At 41.6% G+C, this 23241-nt stretch overlaps 1 protein-coding gene across 1 annotated transcript in view; it reads left to right on the plus strand.

Annotated features, from left to right (window-relative positions):
* Window positions 1–15218, plus strand: part of TNFRSF21 (TNF receptor superfamily member 21) — a 65567-nt gene extending 50349 nt beyond the window's left edge. Inside the window, exons 5-6 of the mRNA XM_059400293.1 lie at window positions 12246–12474; window positions 13784–15218. Of these exons, the coding sequence (XP_059256276.1) occupies window positions 12246–12474; window positions 13784–14013 (459 nt within the window). The 3' untranslated portion in view covers window positions 14014–15218. The remainder of the gene's footprint in view (window positions 1–12245; window positions 12475–13783) is intronic.
* Window positions 15219–23241: the final 8023 nt, after the last annotated feature.

Here is a 23241-nt window from a genome sequence, read left to right on the forward strand (position 1 = left end):
CATGGGAAATCAAGTGGTAATCTGAATTAAATGAGATACGGTTTTGTTAAACTGTGGGATATAAGAAAGCGAGGTAGTAAAGTGATGTTTATGGCTAGCTCCGGCAGTAACTGTGATCTGAATTTCAGTATTCCTCCATTGTCTCATTTTGATAAGGGATGGAAAAAGGAATTTTATCTACATTAAAAAATGATCATCTTAAAAACAAAAAGTGATTTAAAATAACATCAAGTGTTACTCCAGCTGTCTGCTCTGACCATAGATTCACAAATGTAAAGAATGGGTGCTGGTTGGGGGTGCCTGGGTGGCTCAGTTGGTTAAGCATCTGGACTCTTGGTTTCAGCTCAGGTCCAGGTCTCAGGGTCGTGAGACTGAGCCACACATGTGCTTGAAATTCTCTCTACCTCTGCCCCTCCCCACCCCCATAAATAAATAAACAAACAAACAAAGTAACCCTAAAAAAGAATTGGGGCTCATCAGGCAGGGGAGTTGGGCATCTTTTCCCTTCTTCTTCCCTCCTTTCATAAGATTAGAGAGAGTAAAACTCCACCATAATTTAACTAGTGGGCCTGGAGCCAAGGTGGTTGTTGTGGGCTGTTCTGTAGTGGAATGATCCTTTGTTAGAGATTCTTGAACCCTCCCAGAAACCACGCAGGAGACCTATGTTCCAGAGACTGAGTCTCCCCCCGGCCCCCCGAGTAGAGTAGCCGGTGTTTGGAGACTGGTTGGCTTTTGCTCTGTAAAATCAACTGGGAGAATCTTGACAGCGCCCAGAGCACCGGGCATTCTGTTTTGGCAAGGACAGCACCGCGGCTTCTAGAAGCGCAGAGGGAACTACGGCTGCTGATTTTTCTGTTGTTTACCAGCTGCAGGATGCAGCTGTCCTTATCTACGGTCTGACTGAGACCAGCTATTTTCAGAAATTTAATACAGTGAGCGCGAGTTGAGGCAAATAGCAGCTGTACGTTTAACTGCTGACTTTTTGGCTATTCAAATTTGTCTTTGTCTTTAATTTGCCCGTTGGTCATCTCTGAGGAAATGGGGATTATTATCCCCAGGCTCTAAGTTGTGAGCTGAACTCGCCTGGATCTTGTGCTGTGCCCACAACACGGAGGGTCATTTGAGGTCAAATTATTTCCTTTGCAGGGCCTGACTGTGGGCTCTGGGGAACCCCTGGTGTGGTGAGAAGGGGACTCTATAGAGGGATTGCTGCCAGAGGACAGGCCCAGGTCCATTCAGCGGTGCTTGTGTGGAGGGTGGTCATCAGTACACAGAAGTGAGATCTGTGACGTAGCCTTTAGGTGTTTGATGTCGTTTCAGGTCATTCTCCTTATTAACATATTCCAAGGTTTCATTCAATTTGTCAACAATCTTTACAGTCTTTTGTGAGCACCACCTGTGTGTCTGGTACTATGTGAAGAAGGAAGATGATCTCTGGGGCTTTCAGTAGCTCAGTCACCGAGATGAGGACTCTTGGGCAAATAATGACAATTCAGTGTGATCAGCAGGTGTTAGAACAGAAGGGTACACAGGAAATGATCAGGTTGTAGTGGGAGGCAGGGGTACTGACCCACCGGCAAACACAGAGAAAACAAGAGCAGACATGTGTTTGTCCAAGTGAAAGTCATTTTTTAAAGAAAAAAACCTGACTGTAGATTCTTTCGAGACCAGGTTTTGGTCCTCATCCCTGAGATTTTCCCATCTCAGGGAAAGGAGGTTCTGCCCCCAGAAGAAGCCTTGGACTCTGCAAAGAACACTTGTTTTACTGAGAACCTTGTTGTGTTTTGCTCACTTGCAAGCTTTTCAGAAAGCTTTCACTGTTGTGCAATATGAAAAGTACAGGAATAAAGGTGCAGTGTCTCACTCGAAAGGCTGGAGTTTGAACTTTGAATCTCTAAGAACTAATAGAAGAGACTGGTGGATCCAAAAATTTGACTTTCGACTTCTTAAATTCACAGCTGGCCTGTACGCATTGGGAAGGATTAGAGACAGAGCATAGATACTGGAGATCAGGAGGATAAATGCCTCCTCCTGCACTTGACATTGAGCAGGGGCTCAGTACACGTTTGCTGCTGTCTTCTGTATTGAAATTTGAATTCTGCGTTCTCCTTTTTTGACTCAAGAGCAAATGGTACCCCTCTGCACATTAAGAAGAAAGGGAACCAACATTTGCTGAGTACGTGCTGTGTCCTAAACACCGTTCGGGTGCTTGACACCTGTGATTACCTAGCAAGCTTTCACGGTCCGGAGAGGTTTTGGTCAGCATTGGAATTCAGACATATTTCTGTATTCTGTTGAAGGCCATGTTCAGTGTTTTGAGGCACCACTCTACATAACACTATGGAAGCTAGTAAAACATTACCCTTTATAGTTGTAAGATAGATCCCTATTTGAGAGGTGTTAAAATGTGAAAAAATTTACATCATAGAATTGATCAAATATGATGTAGTTGAGGTTGAGTGTATAGTTTCTAAGGAGAAGTCTGTCTAGAAGCAGATTCTTGGGGTCTTGAGAGCGATACACTCTATTTCCTAACATGTATTCACACAAGCTTTTTTTTTTTCCTTTTTAAAATTGTCTTTTTAAGGATAAGATGGGATTAACATAAGCAACGCATTTAGTAAACACTGATGGAACACCCAATATGTTTCGAGCTCTGTACCAGACACTGGAGATACTAGATGAAAACACATCCATACCAAACACACACAAAACAAAACACAAAAACAGGGAATCCTCCCTGAAGATGCTGAGAGTTTTATAGGAGGGATGGGTGTGTGAGCCACAATGTAGAGGACATTCTGTGAACTTGAAGTGGGCTTTTATTTTTTTCCTGAGACACAGTGTCTCCATGTTCAGAAAAGGCCAAATTTATTAGTCGATGCCACCTGCAACCCCTTAATCCACACCCTTGCTGGCTTTCTCAAAGAATCCATTGAGAGGAAATCAGAATCAATATTTGTGAAAATAAGCTTATTTTCTCCATTGACTACCAGTACTGGATATCATATTTTTATTTATTTTTGAGGCCAAAACTCGTATCTGGATAAAGCTTCATAGCTTCCAGTTTGGGCCTAGCTTCTCCATCCTTTGTTTACGAGGTTGTCTCTTGATCTGTCATAACTCATGTGCTTATAACATACAATTGATCATGAGAAGCCACATCATGGTCAACAGCAGGTTTTATGATACACCAGTTGATGTCAACATTTTAAGTACATATCCCTCATATTCTTTGGGAGCGTCATCTGTGACTCCTGATTTTCCCATAAGATTTTTTTTTTCCACAGAGAAACTTTGATTTATTCATAATTGGGTTTTGTCGGGGGACAGTTGGAATGACCAACCATTGAAATGACTTGTCACCAAAAAAGAACTAGAAAAAAACATGGGGAAATTCTTCTTTGTTTTTATTCTCAGAACAGGAGGTAAGTCTCTTCTGACAATGATAGAAAACACTAAAGTCATATAAGAGAGAATCAACTTCTTAACAATACATGTACTAACCAGAAACCATCATAGGCAAAATCGAAAGACAGAATAATGACTGGAAGAAGTCTTTTGCAAGATAGGGTTAATAGGCTTTTAAAAAAAATGAAGAGATTTTACAAATGAATTAAGAGATTGATGGCCCAAAAGAAAAATGGGCAGTCTATGAACAAGAGAGTTCACAGAAAAGGAAATACTGAAGATTCTTTATGGTGGGTCTTTTAGCCTTGTTCAGAATAGGGAAGAATTAAAACAGGAACCTATACTGAGATACGGTTTTAAGCTCTGAGGTGGTAAGGAGGGAAAGGTATGACACCATTTTTGTGTTGTGAGGGTATAGGAAAAGAAGCCCAGTGTTCGTCCTGATGTGTGTACACTTCAGCCCAGCCATTCTGGAGAGCCAGTTGGTATTTTCTCCCAAAGTATATGGCAGCTGACTACTAACCTTACACTCCCAGGAATCTGTCCTACCTATTGTCTCGCCTACCTCTGCCATGTGTGTAGAAGATTGCAAGCCCCAGTATTCCTCGTAGAATCCTTTGTAATAAAAGAGTAGAAACAGCATAAATGCCCTTCAACAGAGAACAGGTCATGTAAGTTGTGGAACATCCACACAGTGGAACAGTCTGCACTTGTCGAAAGGAGTCAGTCAGCCATTTATGTGCTAACCTCGAGAACTGTTTTTAAATGATAAAAAGGCAGAGTGCACAACATTGGGTGTGCTCGGCTGCCATATTGTGTTAAAATAAAAAGTGAAAGTAAACAAAATGTGATAAGTGCAGAAGAGCTGGGACTGGGTGGAGAATACATATTACCTATTTATTTATTGTATCGACTGTGGAGGAAGACACGAGGAATTGTAAGAGTCACCACTGGCAGGGAAACTGAGTAGCTGAGGGAGAAGTATTTTTCATGGTAGCCCTTTCGTACTGGTGGAATTATATACCGGGTATATTCTGATTCTAATGGCATGCATCCAACTAATGATCTTATTAAATAATACTAATTTAATCAAATTGAGCAAGTTCAGAAACACTTTGAGTCACTGAGATAAGCGTGAACCTTCTTACCTTAAGGGCATAGGTCTCCTATTATGAAGTTACTTTCTATCTTCCACAGCGCCTTAAGGCAAGCTTGTAAGATTCATGCAACTTCTTTTCATGGTTAGAATTGTTCAAAGGCTGTTTTGTGGGAAAGGCTTCCTAATGGGTTCTCAGCGAGTGAAATTTAGGGAAGCCCACGTCATTTCTAGCAGCATGATCTCCTCATGTGTCCACGGGACTGAGCTCTTGTAAGGCTCAGCAGTATGTTTGAATGAGAGTGAGCTCCAGCTCTGAACCAAGAGAGCCCACTTACTCTATCATCACATCCTTTTTCAAGAAAGCTAGTCAGTGAGTCAGCTCAGGGCTGCAACATTACTGTTGATGTCAGCAGCCTGGACAGCTTGCAGACACATGCGCCAGCAGCTGGGCGGGGCTCACCCTCCCTCCCTTCTCCCTCCGGAGCCAGCTGGTTCTTACCAGCTCTGGCAGCTTCAGACAGCACTACTTGTGGCTTCCTGTGGCTTTTCCCCCTCTGCATCCAGGAGAGGAACGGATCCCTTGTTTAGGGCAGCGATTAGCCACTCCACTTAAATATGGGTGGAGTTTTGAAGTTAACTCTTAGGAATGAACAGAATGGATAGATGACATATACACTCAAGACTAGCAACTACCTTGTCTTGGGCTTGGGGTAGTTAAGGGAGAAACACACTCTGGCCAGCTAACCTGAGATAAAATTTAAAAATAGCCTTAAGTGAGGTGGCAACTGATAGAAAATACTTCCATTATGCTATGCTTGGATAGATCTAGGGGGTGTGTGTGAGGTGTCTTTTAAAATAATTTCACAGTGGCTTTGCCATTTTTTGGCCAATTTAATCCTCCGAACCTCCCAAGGGCGAGTTCCTTCTTTCTGCAGGCTCCGCTGGGGCTTCCAGCTCTGGGAGACTCAGTGTCCATTCAGCTCCACTATGGCCGTGGTCTGACACAGGGCTTCCCAGGGAAGCTGAGCAGGGCTTCTTGGCACTGCACTCCTCTTCTTGCTTGCATCCCATGACCTCCAGGGGCCCTGGGAGGAGCGAGAGCACATAAGGCCAGTAATGGCCACTTGGCAACTGACGATTTTGTTTTAAATGTTAGCCCATTCCCTGCTTATGCAATGGAAGCACCTCCTTGTCTCCCTTTCCTGTAGCCGGGGCTGGGCAAGAGAAGAGAGTTGGAAAGACAACAGACTAAAGAATCAGAAGCCTAGGAATTTTGGGGAATTTTTGTCTTATAGTTATTTGGCTCTTAACCCAAATAAAATTTGGGTTTTGTAAAATTTATTTTTTTTGTAAAATAAATTACAAAATTTATTTTGTAAAATAAATTTTGTAAAATTTATTTTTTAAAATTATTTTCCTTTTGTAAAATTATTTTCCAAACTAAAAAATAAGGCGTATGAAACAAAGAAAAGTTGAAAACATAGTAAACACTCCTAAACTTAACACCATCGAGATTTAACAGTTAATTCACAGTTAACATCTTTGCTTTATCTATATACATGCATGTGTATTTCTAGCTCATGTTTCCATTTCTAAGACTTCCCTCCAAATGTCTTCAAACTGCTATCACTTCTTCTAAGGGCTAAGGAATCAGCATCTTTCCATGTCCTTCTTTTTTCACTTTTTGTTTGCAAAAAAATTTTTTTACTCTGAAAATTTGGCTTATTCTTGCCAAGACCTCTTACCCTGAGTTGGATTTAGTAAGAATTCATACTGGAAGAGTAAAGTCATTGTCTCCTACCCATTTTTCCTTTTTTTTCCTTTTTTTTTTTTTTTTTTTTAAGGGAGAAATCATTGTGTATCTCAGGTATTATTCACTATCTGAACTTAGGAACCGAATAGATTCAGGTAATTTTTTGAGAGACAGTTGGTAACTGTCATCATCTGAACCCTCATTTATGTCTGAAATCCTGAAATTACATGGATTGTGATAACGAAGCTCTTCTTGTTATCTACATTCCTGTTCTCTAAATGTGGGAACTACATAGATTCAGATAGCTAGGTACTCATGGCAGGGGAGATAGCCCTTGCTTTCATCCTGAGATAAAAGGTATATAAGAGCTGTTCTTATATATCTCCTAGACCTATAGGAGGTCATGAAATCTAATTTGATTTCCATTACATGACCATATGGGAGAACAGGGGAAACAAGCTTGAGATGCTATCATCATCCTTAAATAATTTTAGTTATGTATTTATTTGTGACTGTAATTCCTTTGAGATGAAACTTCAGTGGCAATTGAATGTCTTTTTTTTTTTTTTAACAGTTGCTGGTCTGTTGGGATCTGGAATATTTTCAAATATAAAACCAAGTTACTGGGCCACAGTTGAGGTGTCTGATATTTGCAGAATCTCTCATCTTTATCTCAGGGCCAGAGTGGAGGCCCTGCCTTCTGCCCCTTCCCTCAGAAGCCACGGCAGCTCCTTGTGGTCATTTGGTTGCTTGTGTTGGGTTTACGTGGGTTTGACATTTCCTGTAAATGTCCAGTGGGTCCAGACAGAGAAGTGACAAAAGCTCAGCAAAGAAGATCGCTTGGAAACTAGACAGGCCTGATCTTGAATCCTCACTTTGTGACTTTGGGCAGGTTATGCAAACCTCTTAGAGGCTCAGTTTTCTCATCTGTCAGATGAAGCTCAGAAGAGATACCTTCACAGCAAATGGATTACTTATATTTCATGACGAATCATTTTGCACAGTACTGGTAATGGTTTATTTCTTAAAGTCTCCGTTGTCTACTGGATCTGAGCAACATAGAGGGTCAGCTCAGATGGAATAGCAATTAGTTTTCATTGAATTTAGCAAATGGGCTTTTAAAAACCATTATTAAAGTGATGGAAAATTTCACAAGCATGGCATAGGATTTTTCCCTTCTTTTTACATGTTGGGTGAGATCTGGAGGGAAAGTTCAGTGGAAAGGGTAAGCTTTGGCTTGTAAGGAAGCTTCTTCTTGAGTCTATCAAGTATATCTGGCTATAGAGTGGGGAGAGGGGGCCTTGTGGAATCCAACTGGGTAGTGCCAGGAGCCAAGGGGTTAAGTTGAACCACTTTAGCAGACTGGCAAGGAGCATCTAGGCTGGGTAATTAATGCTTCATTTCAGGGGGTCATTGATGCATCAAAGTTGTTAATTAGTTTTATGAAAACAGATTGTGCAACCACAGGGAGATTGTAATTGGGTAGTAATTGAAAATAACTCAGTGGTAAACCTTAGTTGAGTGAACCAGTTGGGGGTAAGTTGGAAGGAGAGAGAGAATTGGGGTGGGTGGGTTGGGCGCATGGAAAATGACATAGCAGGGCTGACAATAAATGAAACAGAAGTTGAACAGAGAAGACCTGGTCTAATCTTTTTTGTTCAGAAATGAGGAAACCGGTCTAAGGAGGGAAGGGTTTTTCTAAAACCACACAGCTAGTTAGAAGTCTTTTTCCTTTCTTCCCTTGCAGTGAAATCCCAGGGTATTCATGACTTTGATGTTTAGGAGTTGGCTATGCAGAACATCCAATGCATGCTGGAAGAGATTTCCCTAAGTGTATACTTAGAAAAGCTGCTAGATCACAGGAGGGAGGAAAGGTAGTCTTACTTAGAACCTCATTTAATTTATAAATCACTTTTGCCATGACCAAGGTTTACAAGGATGTTCCTTTACCACCCATTACTGGACCATCCCCCAGGACTAGAAAACTCTTCAGCCTTCCACAGTGTATCCTTTTAGGAAGGGTCAGTCAACGGGAAAGTGCTTTTTGGTTTGATATTAAAAGAGAAGACTTATTTTTGAGCTTCAGTTTCAGGCTGTAATTTAGCCAAGCGCCAGAGTGGGCACTTGGCTTTGGAACCTGTAGGAACACAGGGTTGCAGGGACACAGCGGGAAATGGCTCATTCCAGTGTAGCCCAAATACAAGTTCAGTCACCTTTCTCACAAACAATGCTACAAACCTCCGTAGCCCAGGGGTGTTCAAGCCCCCAAATTTCAATCAGTACCTTGTTGACCTCATCCATTTGGCTGGTTCCATGTGCTCAGTGGTTCTGGAAATCAGAAAGGAAAACAGGCCAACAGAGGAACTTAAGGTGGAGTTGAAGTGAACCATTCATCTCTCTTCCCCTATCACCTGGTACTAGTATCTGGAAGGACTAAGTGAACTTGCATGGAGAGTACTCAGGAGGGCCTTGGGGGGCTCGTTGGGCCAAAATAAATCACATGCTCTTTAAGGTCACACAACAGAACCACCCGTCTGGTGTTGGCTCCCTGGGGAGCTCTCCCCTCATTATCTCTGCCTCCTCCCCTTTCTTTGTGTCTCTACCTCATTTCCCCAGTGAGGCTTCCAAGTGAGCATGATGAGCTCATGGCTGGAAGGCAAAAAGAATTGGCTTTTTTAAGTTCCTGCAAAGGGACTTTGATTATCTGGTGGATAGATGGCCCCCACTGGTCAAGTTTCCTGAGAGGCCTTTCTCTTAAGGCTTAATATCTACCCCAATAAGTTGGGGGGCAGTGTTACCCCTTTGGGCCTGTGAACTCTTCAGAAAAGTCTAGAGAGGCACTCAGCCAAGTAGGTGATCTTAAGACTCTCTCCTGTTCCTTGGCTACCAGTGTAAATAGGAGCCACGGCAGCCATAACATTTTCAAGTTACCAAACGGAAAACATACTTATCAGTGGTAACTGCTTTTAAAAATAACATGTATTGTTTTTATAATCATGAAAGTTAATATTTCCCTGTAGAGAACTTGGAAGGCCCAAAGATGCATAAGGAATAAATTAAGTCACTTGTAATCTATTTTGTGAATGTTTGGGTAAGTTCATGCTTATAGCTTTTGCAAGAGGATGAGACCCTTTCCTGGCTTTCTTGTTTAGAATATTTGTCTTTCAGTATCTAAATCATATTAGAGGTATTCTTTATTTGCTGTGAACTCAACAGTGAACTTTCTGAATCAATAAAGAATTAATTCATTCCACATGTCCTGGTGACTTCACTTCCGATTAGAGCTATCAGAGGTCGTACAATGCTTGAGTTGCTGTGCTGCAATGCAATTTTGATGGATATTATAAATAGTAAGGTCAAGGGAGGAAAGAAGTTAAGTATCTATGAGCCAGGTTTTCTTTTCCTATAAGAAAAAACTGCAGATAACTCGAGAAATCTGGAATGCAGCTGGCTGCTATGTATCCTGGGTAAAGCAGGGGATGCCTATACTTAGTAGCTGAATAGATTTTCTAGAAAGATGATTGTCGCATGATCTTGGGCTTCGGTTATGGTTCTTAACCCCACTGTGATGACACTAAAACCATTCTTAGGGGCAGTTTCATATTCACTCGACTCATTGTTAATTACAAGAGAGAATTCTGCAACAGTCTGTCTTTCTGAATGACATTGGAAATCATGTACTTAATTTCCATGCATAGGGTCCTTTGGCAAAAGTGGGGGAAAAATTAAATATTTAAAGTTTTGAACTAAGTTCAGGAAACGGGTGGGTGGACTCCTTAGTCTGTTGGCATGTGATTTGTGGGCAGGAATTTCTCTCTTTAAGCAAGAACAGTGCACTATATTGATGGACCATGTTGTCCAATGTAATGTTGTTCCTGAGAACCAAAGTGTAGACAAGTGCTCTTTGTCTAATTGAGTGAATAAAAAATGTGTATTGGCATGAATGGCCATGTGCGTTTCAGGGAGGAGGGGCACATGCCAGGGCCCTATTGAATTAAAAAATTTAAAAGCACATACATAAAACTTTGTGGATTGGAAGGGGCAGCTGGGGATGCATTACCCAAGTCTTAAACTTTCACGGGAGGCAGAAGAAGGTATGAGTGGTTGTATAGAGGAGAAGTGCTGTTGGAATGGTAGACATGTGCAGTAACCGGTGGTCTTTGCAATCTGCAGTCAGTTGTAAGAATTTCTCAGGCCTTACAGGTTGTAAAAGAGACGGTTGTGTTGGCTTTGTGTTTTTTACAACCCTTCAACCTAATACTTTGAAATGAGGGTCAGTGTCTTCCTGATTGAGGAACTCGAAAATGTTTTGCTTGTCATGTGTGAGTGAAGTCACGAGGGTTCTAATGAGTGGTGATCAACACTCCCTAAACCCTGCCCCGTGGGATCTGGCCACCTGGCTCCTGGATTTGCATCCCTGCCAGAAGAGCCAATAAAAAGATTAAGGTCAATGGACTTGGTCCATTAAGGTCAATGCCACAAGTGCCTGCCAGAGTTTGAAAGCCCAGCGGCAAATGACAAGGGTAGTAGAGGTATCGAGCCGACTTGAGTTGCGCACTAGCCTTCTTCCCATGGCTGTATGCCCTCTCTGGGCCTTAGTGGTTTCACCTGTAACATTGGGGGCTATGACCTATTATTTCCCCATTCCACACCTGGTGCAAGCTGTGGTTTTTACCTCCCCAGTCACTGTAGCAGATCCTAACTGGTCTCTCTATTTTGTTTCTTGCCCCCCTAAAATCTATTCTCCACATACCAGCCGATGCTCATGAAGCTCACCATTTCCATCTGAAACCTTCTTGTTTGCTTACTTGTTACTGTCTTTCTGACGCTCCCCTCCAGAATGTGAGCTTCATGAAGGCCTCCGTTAAATCCCTTGGAGCTGTACCCTGGCTCCCTGGGGGCGGTCCTCACGTGCTCCATCCAGATGCTTTTGCCTCTGGTGTTCTCGAGAGCTGCTCTGAAGTAGGAGTCAGGAAGCCTAGGGCCTAGCCTTAGTTCTGCCCCTTACTGGGCAGGAGCCCGTCATTAAGAAAGTCACATCATTTCTCTAGACCTCAGTTTCCTTACTTGTAAAGAGGGTATATTAGTTTGCTTGGGCTACCATGATGAAGTACCACAGACTGGGTTTTGTCACAATTCTGGAGGCTAGAAGTTTGAAGTAAAGGTGTCCTCAGGCTTCTCTCCTTGGCTTGTAGAAGAGGGTAGCCTTCCTCCTCTGTCTTCACATGCTCATCCCACTGTGTGTTTCTGTGTCCTAATGGCTTCTCATAAAGACACCAGTCATCTTGGTATAGGACCCAACTATCCCCCAATCCTGTCTTGTTAAAGTTCCTTAGTTGGCTCTGTCTCTCTGTGCAGTCACATTTTGAGGCTCAGGGAGTTTTGACTTCAACCTATGAATTTTGATGGATATAATTCAACCCATACAGAGGAGAATGTGCTAGGTATTATCTAAGACCATTTCCAAATCTATCAAATTATATTTTAAGTTGGAGATCTTCTTTACTCCCTTGTCCAGTTCCACTCCTGTGAGGTAACAGCTTGGTGCATATACTTCTTCTTCTTCTTCTTTTTTTTTTTTTTTGTAAGATTTTATTTGAGAGAGAGCGAGAGAAAGCAAGCAGGAGAGGAGAGAAGCAGAGGGGGAAGAAGACTCCCTGCTGAGCAGGGAGCCTGATGCAGGGCTCGATCCCAGGGCCCCAGGATCATGACCTGAGCAGAAGGCAGACCCTTAAGCGACTGACCCACCCAGGTGCCCCTGCTTTCTAATTTTTAATGCTTACACATGGCTCCATGTATATTTTTGAAAGTCTCTCTCTGTGTGTATTTAGCAATAATGTAAGTTATGGACTGTCAAAACAGCAGAATTTATATATAAAACAAACGGAACAAAAAGAACACCTGGGGTTTCAGTTTCATTTTTTTTCTCTCTAATTTTTGAAGTATGTAATGAAAAACACTTTTGTTTGTTTCCTCCCCCAGCTGGAAACTGACAAGCTGGCTCTCCCGATGAGTCCCAGCCCCCTTAGCCCGAGCCCCATCCCCAGCCCCAACACGAAACTGGAGAATTCCACTCTGCTGACGGTGGAGCCGTCCCCGCTGGATAAGAACAAGGGCTTCTTCGTGGATGAATCCGAGCCCCTTCTTCGCTGTGACTCCACATCCAGCGGCTCCTCGGCGCTGAGCAGGACGGGCTCCTTTATTACCAAAGGTACAGACTGGGCAGGATGGTTACAAGGCGTATTCTGTAAGCCTCCCCCAGAGGAGACCCTGGGGTTTCTCCCCCAGCAGTTGCACAGTCCAGTGGTAGCTGAGTCATTGGGTGACCTGCCCAGGAAGATGTATCATAGACCCCAGGATGATGGGTCTACTGGGCCTGAGAGAAACCACGTCACTCGCCAGCCACCACCCACCCTGAAGGTCTTTACAGCTCTGATTATCTGGCAGACAGTCTGCATTGGTCACCCTTTATCCTCATGACGCTATCAAAGGTGTTTCAGGAAGGTCTGATAAAATGCAGTCTGGCAAGTTTTGTTGAAAATTATTTACCAGGTTTGAAGAATCCAAGGATTTAAAGTATAACCTATCTTGAGAGTCAGAAGTGTAGGTTTCAGTAACTCAAATTAAAATTAATCCTCTTAAGAATCGTTGCAAATAGCAATGTTTTAAGCATTGTGGGTTAGTGTTTGGTAAATAATTTGCCACTTGCGGTTTTTAAGGGCACGATAGGGATTGGCACGCACGCTGTATTGATGACAAATTTTTGTTCAGAATTTCCCGGTTTGGGGAATTCCAATTATACTTTTGTGAAAGGGTTATATTTTATGTTTATAAAATATGTTCTATTTTCTATACCGTACCTATTTATATTTATATGAAAGATTTGTATTTTAGGTTGTATTTTATGTTCCATGTTATATTTTGGAGAAAACTTTTTTATAATAGTAATAAAAGTCACAGTTCTTCACCATGTTGAGTGAGCTCTGGCCCAAGAAGCAGTATTTTCTCATTTATGTGCTTTTGCTCTTAGCAGTTTAGTTTTAAAATTTGGCAGTGTCATTAGCAGTCAGATGAGCAGACTACATTGATCTGGAATTTTTGCGAGCCAGGGTGGAGTGATGTCTTTGTTTAGTAAACACATTACAGATGGGAGAGGGTTGTTTTGTTGTGTTTTCATTTTATTTAACTTTCTGTAAGTATTCCAGCATCCGGGGTTTTGGAAGAATCTAGATGTCTTCTAAGTTGAGGCAAAGTCATGCTAATGACAATCAACAACCCAGTCAAGTGGTTCCCTGTCTGATCTCCAGGACTCAAATCTTGTTTGTTATCTTTAGTGCAAGGCACATAAAAACTACTGGGCTGTTTAAAATGTGCCAGAGGTTCCCTTACTCACCTTGAGGGTAGGGGGTGGGGACAACCTTCTAGGTGGGGAGCTGTCCCTCCTAGCTCTCCTCCTCTCCTTGGTTTCCCCAGTACCATCCCTTATCTCTGTCCCCTTCCCTCCCTTCTCCTCCCCGCAGAAAAGAAGGACACAGTGTTGCGGCAGGTACGCCTGGACCCCTGTGACTTGCAGCCTATTTTTGACGACATGCTCCACATTCTGAATCCTGAGGAGCTGCGGGTGATCGAAGAGATTCCTCAGGCTGAGGACAAGCTGGACCGGCTGTTTGAAATTATCGGAGTCAAGAGCCAGGAAGCCAGTCAGACCCTCTTGGACTCTGTGTATAGCCATCTTCCTGACCTGTTGTAGAACCTGAGGTCTGCTACACTTTGGAAGTGACTCGGTTTAGTGGCAGGGTGGTTTTTTGTTGGTTTTGTTTTCGTTTTTCTAGATTCTTGGGTGTGTGTGAGTGTGTGTGTGTGTGTGTGTGTGTTTAACAGAGTATTGGGCCAATATTTTGAGTTCTTTCCTTTTTTAACCCGTCTAGGACATTAGTCTATAAGCCTTCTCAAGGTGTAACTGTTGAAAAATACCCACCACTAAAGTTTTTTGGGTTCCATATTTTCTTTGTTTCGATTTCTTATGTATTTTCCGAATTGTTCTGTGCACTTTAAATTCACTTAATGGACCCCAAATGCAGTGTGACTTTCCTTGCACACTGGATTGTGAGGCTCTTAACCTCTTAAAAGTGTAAATGGCATCTTGTGAATTCTTTAAGCAGTCTTCATGTCTCAACATCCACGTCTGCTTTTTTTTTAATTAATGATTACTGTTTTTATTATTCATTGTAATTTACAGATTTTGTTAAGGTTGAAAAAATGTAATACCCCGTTGAGTTACTGTAATACAATTAGACTTTGAGTTCTCTTTTTAATATGCCTTGGTGTACAGTTCATATTCATGGCTGAAACTTGACCACACTGTTGCTGATCGTATGGTTTTCACTTGAGCACTGTGTAGAATGCTTGATTACTTGTGCTCCTCTTCTGCTAATATGCTCTGGGCTGGAGACATGAAATCCTCAAGCCATCAGAACTTGCTATTTAAGTGGCTTGACAACTGGGCCACCAAAGAACTTGAACTTCATCTTTTTAGGAATTGAGCTGTTCTGGAACATACTGCTGCACTTTGGAAAGTCACAACTGAGAGCCAGTGGCACCTTTTTTCCATAGGGAATTTGCCCAGCTTTGCTTTAAAAGATGTCTTGTTTTTTATACACACATAGCTGGTAGGTCCAGTCCGCCTCAAGGCCTTGGTCTTGGTGGGTCTCCTTCGTCCTTCAATCACTTTAATTAAAAACGGCTGCAGCTGTAAGAACTCTTGTCCAATATATTTGCAACTCTGCTCCCATTTATAAACCTGCGCACTCTCTAATGTTCAGTTGGCAGACTCGCATGCAAAGGTGGTGTGGACTCCCTTTGTGTGGGCGGGGGTTGTGGGTCGTGGTGAGGGACGGATATCAGAAAAATGCCTTCAAGTGTACTAATTTATTAATAAATATTAGGTGTTTGTTACTTGAGTGGTTTGAGTGTGTTTACTACTTGTCTTCTACATGTACTCAAGTTGTAACCCTTTGATGAGACTCTTGGAAAAGAATGTGTGTATTCCAGAAATCTCAGCATTTCTGATCTGTAAATCATGCCGGTTAACGAAGCTTTGTGTTTGGAAGAGTATCTGGAGGTACGTAGAGAAGGATGACCAAGCATTAAAGGGGACTAAACATTCCTGGGTCTTTTGAGGGTAAATCGGAGGCTCCTAGGTTTGGAGTTCATCCCTGTTTTAAGAAATGGGGATTTGGAGGTGGAGAGGTGGAAATGAAGAGCAGGCGCAGGAGGATATTCTTACTTGTGTCCATCTAGGAAGTTTACAAGTCATGGGGGGTCTAGACCAGTTTACAGGCTTTTGTGTGAACCTTCTTTCTCCCTGAGTAGCTTCGGGGGGCTTTCTTGGCCATTGGGCAAGGTAAAGTCTTAGGCTGATGGAATATATTACATCACCTTATATGTATTGTTTTATATTACATTGTGTCTTATATTTGATCACATAACTGCCTTAGCCTGAGAAACCCCAGCTCTATAGAATTCCAATGGCCAGGCCATCAGCAATTTTAAGTTCCTCTTTCAGTGGGAAAGTAGAAGTAGATGGCCTGTCTGAACACTTTGGCTCCCTTGTCAGGGACACTAAAGGGCTTTTCTGCTTTCAACCACTTCCACGTGGCTGGTTTCTAGAGAACACTTCTGGCATTTGGTTTTATGGTTCTCAGGTCAGGTTTCCCTTCCTCTTTTGTCAACAGAAGGCAGAAACCCTTTACAAACAGAAAAGCAAACTAGAATGGGTTAGAGATAATGGGGGAGGAGACAAATTGTGTTTTTCAGATGTTTTCAAGACTGCCACTTCTTTTTGTGGGGGTTGAAAACATAAATCAGTGTTGTGGTTATTAAGTTTGTAAGTTATTCATAGCTTGGAGATTATTTCTTAACCATTTATGCAGCTTTATACTTTACAAAGTGTTGTTTACATTGTCTCGTTGAAACCTTATAACTATCTGACAGGTACCATTGTTGTACCCATTCTGTAGATAAAAAAATAGGCTTGTAAAGGCTAAGGAGCTTACTTAAGGCTCTACAGTTGTAGAGATGAGACTTGAATCTGAATCCCAGGCTGTGTACTCGGGATTGATAACCAGAACTACTTTGTCAAGCTCAGCCAGTGAGCAGAGATCACAGTGATGAAATTTATTTGGCTTATAAGGAAAGCCTGATACTTAAAATTCAGGAAATAATTGCAAAAATATAGAAGTGGGGCAGTATCTCTTGATGATCCAAGGGAAAGGGACATAGAGTTGTGGTTAAACAGAAGCTTAATATTGAATTAACATAATGTAAGCAACCCCAAGCTGCATTATTCTCTCTCTCTCCAAAAAAAAAAAAAAACAACTATATATATATATATATATATATATATATATAATGCAAATAAAATGTTTGAGTCAGAGTTTACAACAGTCTGATTTATATATTTTTGTGGCTCACTTTGGAGGTTTTTTCTGCCCGACTTTGATGGCTATGCTGAACTACGAGGTTTCCAATGTGGGTGTTGGAGGGATCACCAGAAGAGTAAGAAACAGAATCAGGAACAATTGTTAAGAAATATAAACCTCACGGCAAAGATCATTTGGGCGGGAGAAAGACTATCTTCAGTTATTTGCAGGGCTAAGGAAGAGACTATTTCTTTTTCTTTAGAGAGTAATACTGTTTCCTCTAGGCCAATTTAGGTTAAATGCAGAGAAGCTTTTAAACAATTAGATCAGGCTGCTTTTCAAAGGAGAAAATGACTCCTACTCTGGGGAGAAGTTGGACGTGCTTCAGTGATTCTCAACCTTGCATGGAAATAATCACCTGGGAATGAGCAGTCTTGTAAAGGCCGGGTCCCAGAGAGTTCAATTCAGGTTTGTAGTGAAGGAGAGAACCGGCATCTCACACCTTTTTTTCTACAAACTTATGGTGGGATAAGGGCTTGGGATCCTTGCCACTGTGAACCACCACAGCACCTGGGAGCTTGTTAAAATGTATACATTATGTTATGCTCCTTAAATTTTAATAAGCAAATGAAACACTCGGGGATCTTGTTAAAATGCAGATTGTTTCAGTTGTTGAGAGGGGTGGGGACCTAGGTGATGTGGATGCTACTGGTCTCTAAATCACACCGAGGAGCCCGAGACTGTGCCTCGGTTTCATGCAGAGTAGTGCCCATATAGGAGAAGATGACACCAATTCCAAAGGAGAGAAGTCAACAATTTCTGACGATCCGAAGAGATTTCAGAATCCAGCAGTCCCGGTCAAGATCTACAGCAGTGGTTCTTGATCCTGGTTGTGCGTCAAAATCATCAGGGGGAGCTTCGGGAAATCCAGTGCCCCGGGCTAAACTCCAAACCAGTTATGCCAGAGTCTAAGGGCCTGGGACCCAGGCATGAGCATTTTTTTAAAGCTCCCCAGGAGATGCCAATGTGTAGTCAACTTGGACGACCACTGATTTCAGAGTCTGTGAGGAGAATACTTATCAATCCTCACCCCAGATCTGATGGATAAATCTTAACAGGGAGTTAACCTGGAAATCCACAATAGTGATTTTGCTACACATAGTCCCACTTACTTTCGGATCTGAACCCCTACTATGAAATTCAATGTAACTGTTAAGAATTGCTACACTACCAAGCTAAAGTTTCATTGCACTAATGAATAACTAATTGATGCAACTGATCAATTCTTCATGGCTTTGAGCATTATGTATAAGGTGTGGTTAACCAAGAATATTTGGGATGTGATGTTACTCTGATTTGTGTTTCTATATATATTGGATTGAAGGTTTGCCAATTTTCAAAAAATAAAGTAAGATCTGATGAGTCATAAACTGCACTGACTGTATCAAAATCTCAGATTGTTGTAGCCTCTGGGCTCTGGGAGCATCGGTCTTATTGTATGGTCCTTTAGGTGCATCAGGCACCTTTCTTAAACTTGGATTTGAGCAAAGGAGATGTGATCCATCTCTTGGTTAAAAAAATTTATAGCCCTTATCTTCATAAGGAAACTTGGACATTTGGGAGAAATCATGTGTTTTTCAGGTGGGAAGTGAGGCTCATTTCTGCTACATAATGACCTTAGTCCTTGCCAGCACTCTATTTCAAGATCCTTATTTTACCTCTTCTCTTGAAAGGAGATAGAAAATGAAGGTAACAATTTGAACAAGAATTATTTGAATTAGAAATCCAAAACAGTTTTTACCATAGTTGACTTCAAGTAGCTGACTATGCGAAGCATGTTGGATGCCAGCATCTTTATTATTTCCAAAATACAGATATTCATAAAATACCTTACAAGGGCATATCAAAAACATGGCAGTGGATACCTCCAGGGAGCAGAACAGGTTACCCAGGAGACAGGAAGAGGAAAGGAAGGACATGCTCTATTCATGATTTGTTCTTTGCAGCCTCTTAAGGTTTACACCATGTGCATATGTTGTGGAATTTTAAAAACTGTAAATAAAAACTATTTTTAGAATATTTCTGAAGCATCCAGGGAATGTACACTCGCGAAGACCAAGGTAAGAGTCATGTGAACCAGACTTAAAATGTTAGTAATAGCTTTGTCAGGGGCACTTTTGCAAAATCTGCAAAGGGAGACGGCATCCGGCTCTGCCCACCACCAACCCCAACCTCTGTGATTTTAGATTCTTTTCCTGGACTTGGCTCCCAAACAGACATAATTAATGCAAAATTGAAATGGAGAGACTTCAAACTTAGAAATTTAGAGATATGGAACATTGCAGGGATTTTCTGGCCCATGTTTTTATATCTCCCAATATAGGAATCACTTGCAGTTAATAGCTTCAGGAGGAAAAAGGTCAGAGATAAGAGTCTTTGGGTGGTTCTTGATCCCTACAGAGGAGGTACTCCAGTTCTGCACTGGCTTTGTCTGGTTTTCACTCCTCTCTTGCTGTATCCATAGCCGGAAGCCAAACTGGAGATCTGGAAGGAGGTGGAAGAGGCAAAAAGATAGCTCATTTCCAATAGTCCTATGACGATTATTTCTCATTCTCTTTAGAAGTTAGAAGAGCTGGAGTGCCTGGGTGGCTCAGATGCTTAAGCGTCTGCCTTTGGCTCAGGTCATGATCTCAGGGTCCTGGGACTGAGCCCCACAGCAGCTCTCAGCTCCAGCAGGGAATGTGTTTTCTCCCTCTTCCGCTGCCTCTCCCTCTGCTTGTTCTGTCTGTCTGTCTAACTGTCTCTCTCTCAAATGAATAAATAAAATCTTTAAAAAAGAAAGAAAGAAATTAGAAGAGTTGATTTCACACTAGGGTTTGGCTCATTTTGTTTCAAATACAGGGTCCCCACCAACAGAAGCATCCATTTTACCACTCCGCTCATCCATCCATGAAACATTTGAGCACCCACCGTGGGTCAGGCACTGTGTCTGAAGATAAGAATGCAAAGAAGATTTCCATACAGGACAGAAGCTACCATCCACAACAGGGTATTTGCTTATTGCTGACCCTCGGCCTCTAGAAGAGTGCCTGGAATGCTGTAGGTGCTCTGTTACCATATGGTGAATAAATGAAAGCATGCAGGCCCAGAGCTCAAGTTCACATGTCAGAAAGGAAACAGACCTATGGACATTATAATCCAATGTATCTAAGTGAAATGATAGAAATACAAAGGAGGTATTAAGAGAGTTAGAAAGTGAATATGAATTAAGGAAAAAGATCACAAAGCTTTTTTGGTGGAAGTGGTTTTTTTTTTTTTTTTTAAGATATTATTTATTTGACAGAGAGACAGCGAGAGAGGGGGAACACAAGCCAGGGAAGTGGGAGAGGGAGAAGCAAGCTTTCCACTGAGCAGGGAGCCCGATGTGGGTCTCGACCCCAGGACCCTGGGATCAAGACCTGAGCAAGATGCTTGACCCAGTGAGCCACCCAGGCACCCTGGAGATCTTCAAAGAAAACTGTGCCAAAGACAAAGGGCTGACAGTTGCAGTCTCATATATTTCAAAGCTCTGGGGAGTGACATAGCTTGAAAAGAGGAAGCAATTTGAGAAATAAAAGGAATGTTACTTTTTCTTTTCATTTTTCTTAACATGATCTCTAAAAAAATACATTCCTATTATTTGGTTTGTTGAAGTGCAATTACTTATGTGACTATGTCTGGCAGAAGCAAAGGGCAAAACTCATTTTTCCCCCACATGGACACAAGTGCTTCCTACATGAAGAGTTGCTGTGGGAGGTGTTTATTTTGCAATTAAATAAGAGTAAGGAGAATGTTCTGAAGTTATTGCTTAGTGTCCCTCCCCCACTCCTCCCCCAATATCTTTTCTATTATTAAAACCAAGGTTGAAAGTGGCTTTGGTAAGGTAGAATTTTGATCTTAAATAAATTAGTGAACACTTAGCAGAGATACATGTAATCATCTGCATTCCACTTTTCCTACCACACCTAGGTGTTGCAGACATTATTTTACAAGCAAGGAGTTCATATTGTTTCTACCCTGGCTGACGATCATGATGAGACATGAGGCCAGTCTTGTGACTGCTTTGCACATATCACACCTTCAGAGGACAGAACATTTGTGCCCCTTCACGGAACTCCTCCTCCTCCAATAAAGTACCCAAAGCACTTAGTGAAATTCACTTTAATCTTCACCTGGATCTCATGATGCAGGAACTGTGAGAACTTCCCTTCTGCTGATGGGCGATCCAATGAACAGATAGATTGTGACTTCCCCCACATCACAGCTAGTTAAGTGGCAGAGCCAGGACAGCTGTCCTAGAGCTGTGTGAGCCAGGCATGGTCCTAAATGACAAAGAAAGTAGACTGGATGTCTGCCCTTCTGGAGCCTCTCATGTGGATTCAACCAAAATCAGATTGCTTTCTTTTTTGGCTTTCTCCCTATTCTTTCTTTCTTTCTTTCTTTTTTTTTTTCTTTTTCTTTTTTTCCCACTTTGGAATAATTTAAGAAACACAAGAATTTCCAAAGTGATATAGGGAGCTCCTACCACCCTTTGCCTAGCTTCCCCAGGATAACATCTTTAAGAGCCATAATATTACCCAAGCCAGTAAAACATTCACACAAACTTTATTAATCAAACTATAGACCTTACTCAGTTCATACCAGTGTTACATGTGCTTTGGTTGTTTGTTTGTTTATTTGGTGTGTGTGTGGTACTATGCAATTATTACATATGTGGATTCATGAAATCACAACCATACTCAGAATACAAAATTGCTTTTTTTTTTTCAAGATTTTATTTTATTTTATTATTTGAGAGAGAGGGTGTGTGTGTGAGCAGGGTGATGGGAGAATGGGAGAAGGAGAGGGAGAGAGAGATTCTAAAGCAGACTCCACACTTAGCACAGAGTCTGTCAGGGGACTGGCTCTCACGACACTGAGATCATGACCTGAGCCAAAACCAAGAGCCAGAAGCTCAACTGACTGAGCCCCAGGCGCCTCAGGAACTGCTTTTTTTTTTTTTTTTTTTTTTTTTTTATTATTAAAGATGTTATTTATTTGACAGAGAGAGATCACAAGTAGGCACAGAGAGAGAGAGAGAGTAGAGAGAGAGAGAGGAGGAAGCATGCTCCCTGCTGAGCAGAAAGCCTGATGCTGGACTCGATCCCAGAACTCTGAGATCATGAACTGAGCCAAAGGCAGAGGCTCAACCCACTGAGCCACCCAGGTGCCCCAGGAACTGCTTTATTACCACAAAGAAGCTCCCTCCTGCTGCCTCTTTATAATGACACCTTCCCCTGACCCCTGACCACTGTTTTCTATCACCAGTTGGTCATTTAGAAGGTGTTATATAAATGGAACCATGCAGAACCATTCATCAACCTAGATGAAATGGATGCATTCCTGGAAAACATAAACTCCCAAAATTGAACAAGGAAGAAATTGACAACCTGAATAGACTGATATCTAGTAACGAGATTGAAGCAGTAATCAAAAACCTCCCAAAACACAAGAGCCCGGGACCTGACAGAGTCCCTGGGGAATTCTACCAAACTTTCAAAGAAGAAATAACACCTATTCTCCTGAAGCTGTTTCAAAAAATTGAAACAGAAGGAAAATTTCCAGACTCTCTTTATGAAGCCAACATTACCCTGATCTCCAAACCAGACAAAGACCTCACCAAAAAGGAGAATTTCAGACCAATATCACTGATGAATATGGATGCTAAGATTCTCAACAAGATCCTAGCAAATAGGATCCAACAGTACATTAAAAAGATTATCCACCATGACCAGGTGGGATTCATCCCTCTGTTACAAGGATGGTTCAACATTTGCAAATCAATCAATATGATAGAACAAATCAATAAAAGAAGAGAGAAGAACCACATAGTCCTCTCAATTGATGCAGAAAAAGCATTTGACAAAATTGAGCATCAGTTCCTGATTAAAACGCTTCAAAGTATAGAGATAGAGGGAACATTCCTGAACTTCATAAAGTCTATCTATGAAAAACCCATAGCAAATATAATCCTCAATGGGAAAAAGCTCACAGCCTTCCCATTGAGATCAGGAACAGGACAAGGATGCCCACTCTCACCACTCCTGTTTAACATTGTATTAGAAGAGAAATAAAAGGTATCCAAATTGGCAATGAAGAAGTAAAACTCTCTCTCTTCGCAGATGACATTATACTTTATATGGAAAACTCTTTTCTGGTTCCATATAAATTTTAGGATTATTTGTTCCATTTCCTTTTTTCTTTGAAAAAAATGGATGGGATTTTGATAGGGATTGCATTAAATGTGTAGATTGCTTGAGATAGCATAGACATTTTCACAATATTTGTTCTTCCAATCCATGAACATGGAACATTTTTCCATTTCTTTGTGTCTTCCTCAATTTCTTTCATGAGTACTTTATAGTTTTCTGAGTATAGATTCTTTGCCTCTTTGGTTAGGTTTATTCCTAGGTATCTTATGGTTTTGGGTGCAGTTGTATATGGAATTGACTCCTTAATTTCTATTTTTTCTGTCTTGT

Source organism: Mustela nigripes, chromosome 5 (genome assembly GCF_022355385.1).
Source record: "Mustela nigripes isolate SB6536 chromosome 5, MUSNIG.SB6536, whole genome shotgun sequence".
NCBI lineage: Eukaryota > Metazoa > Chordata > Mammalia > Carnivora > Mustelidae > Mustela > Mustela nigripes.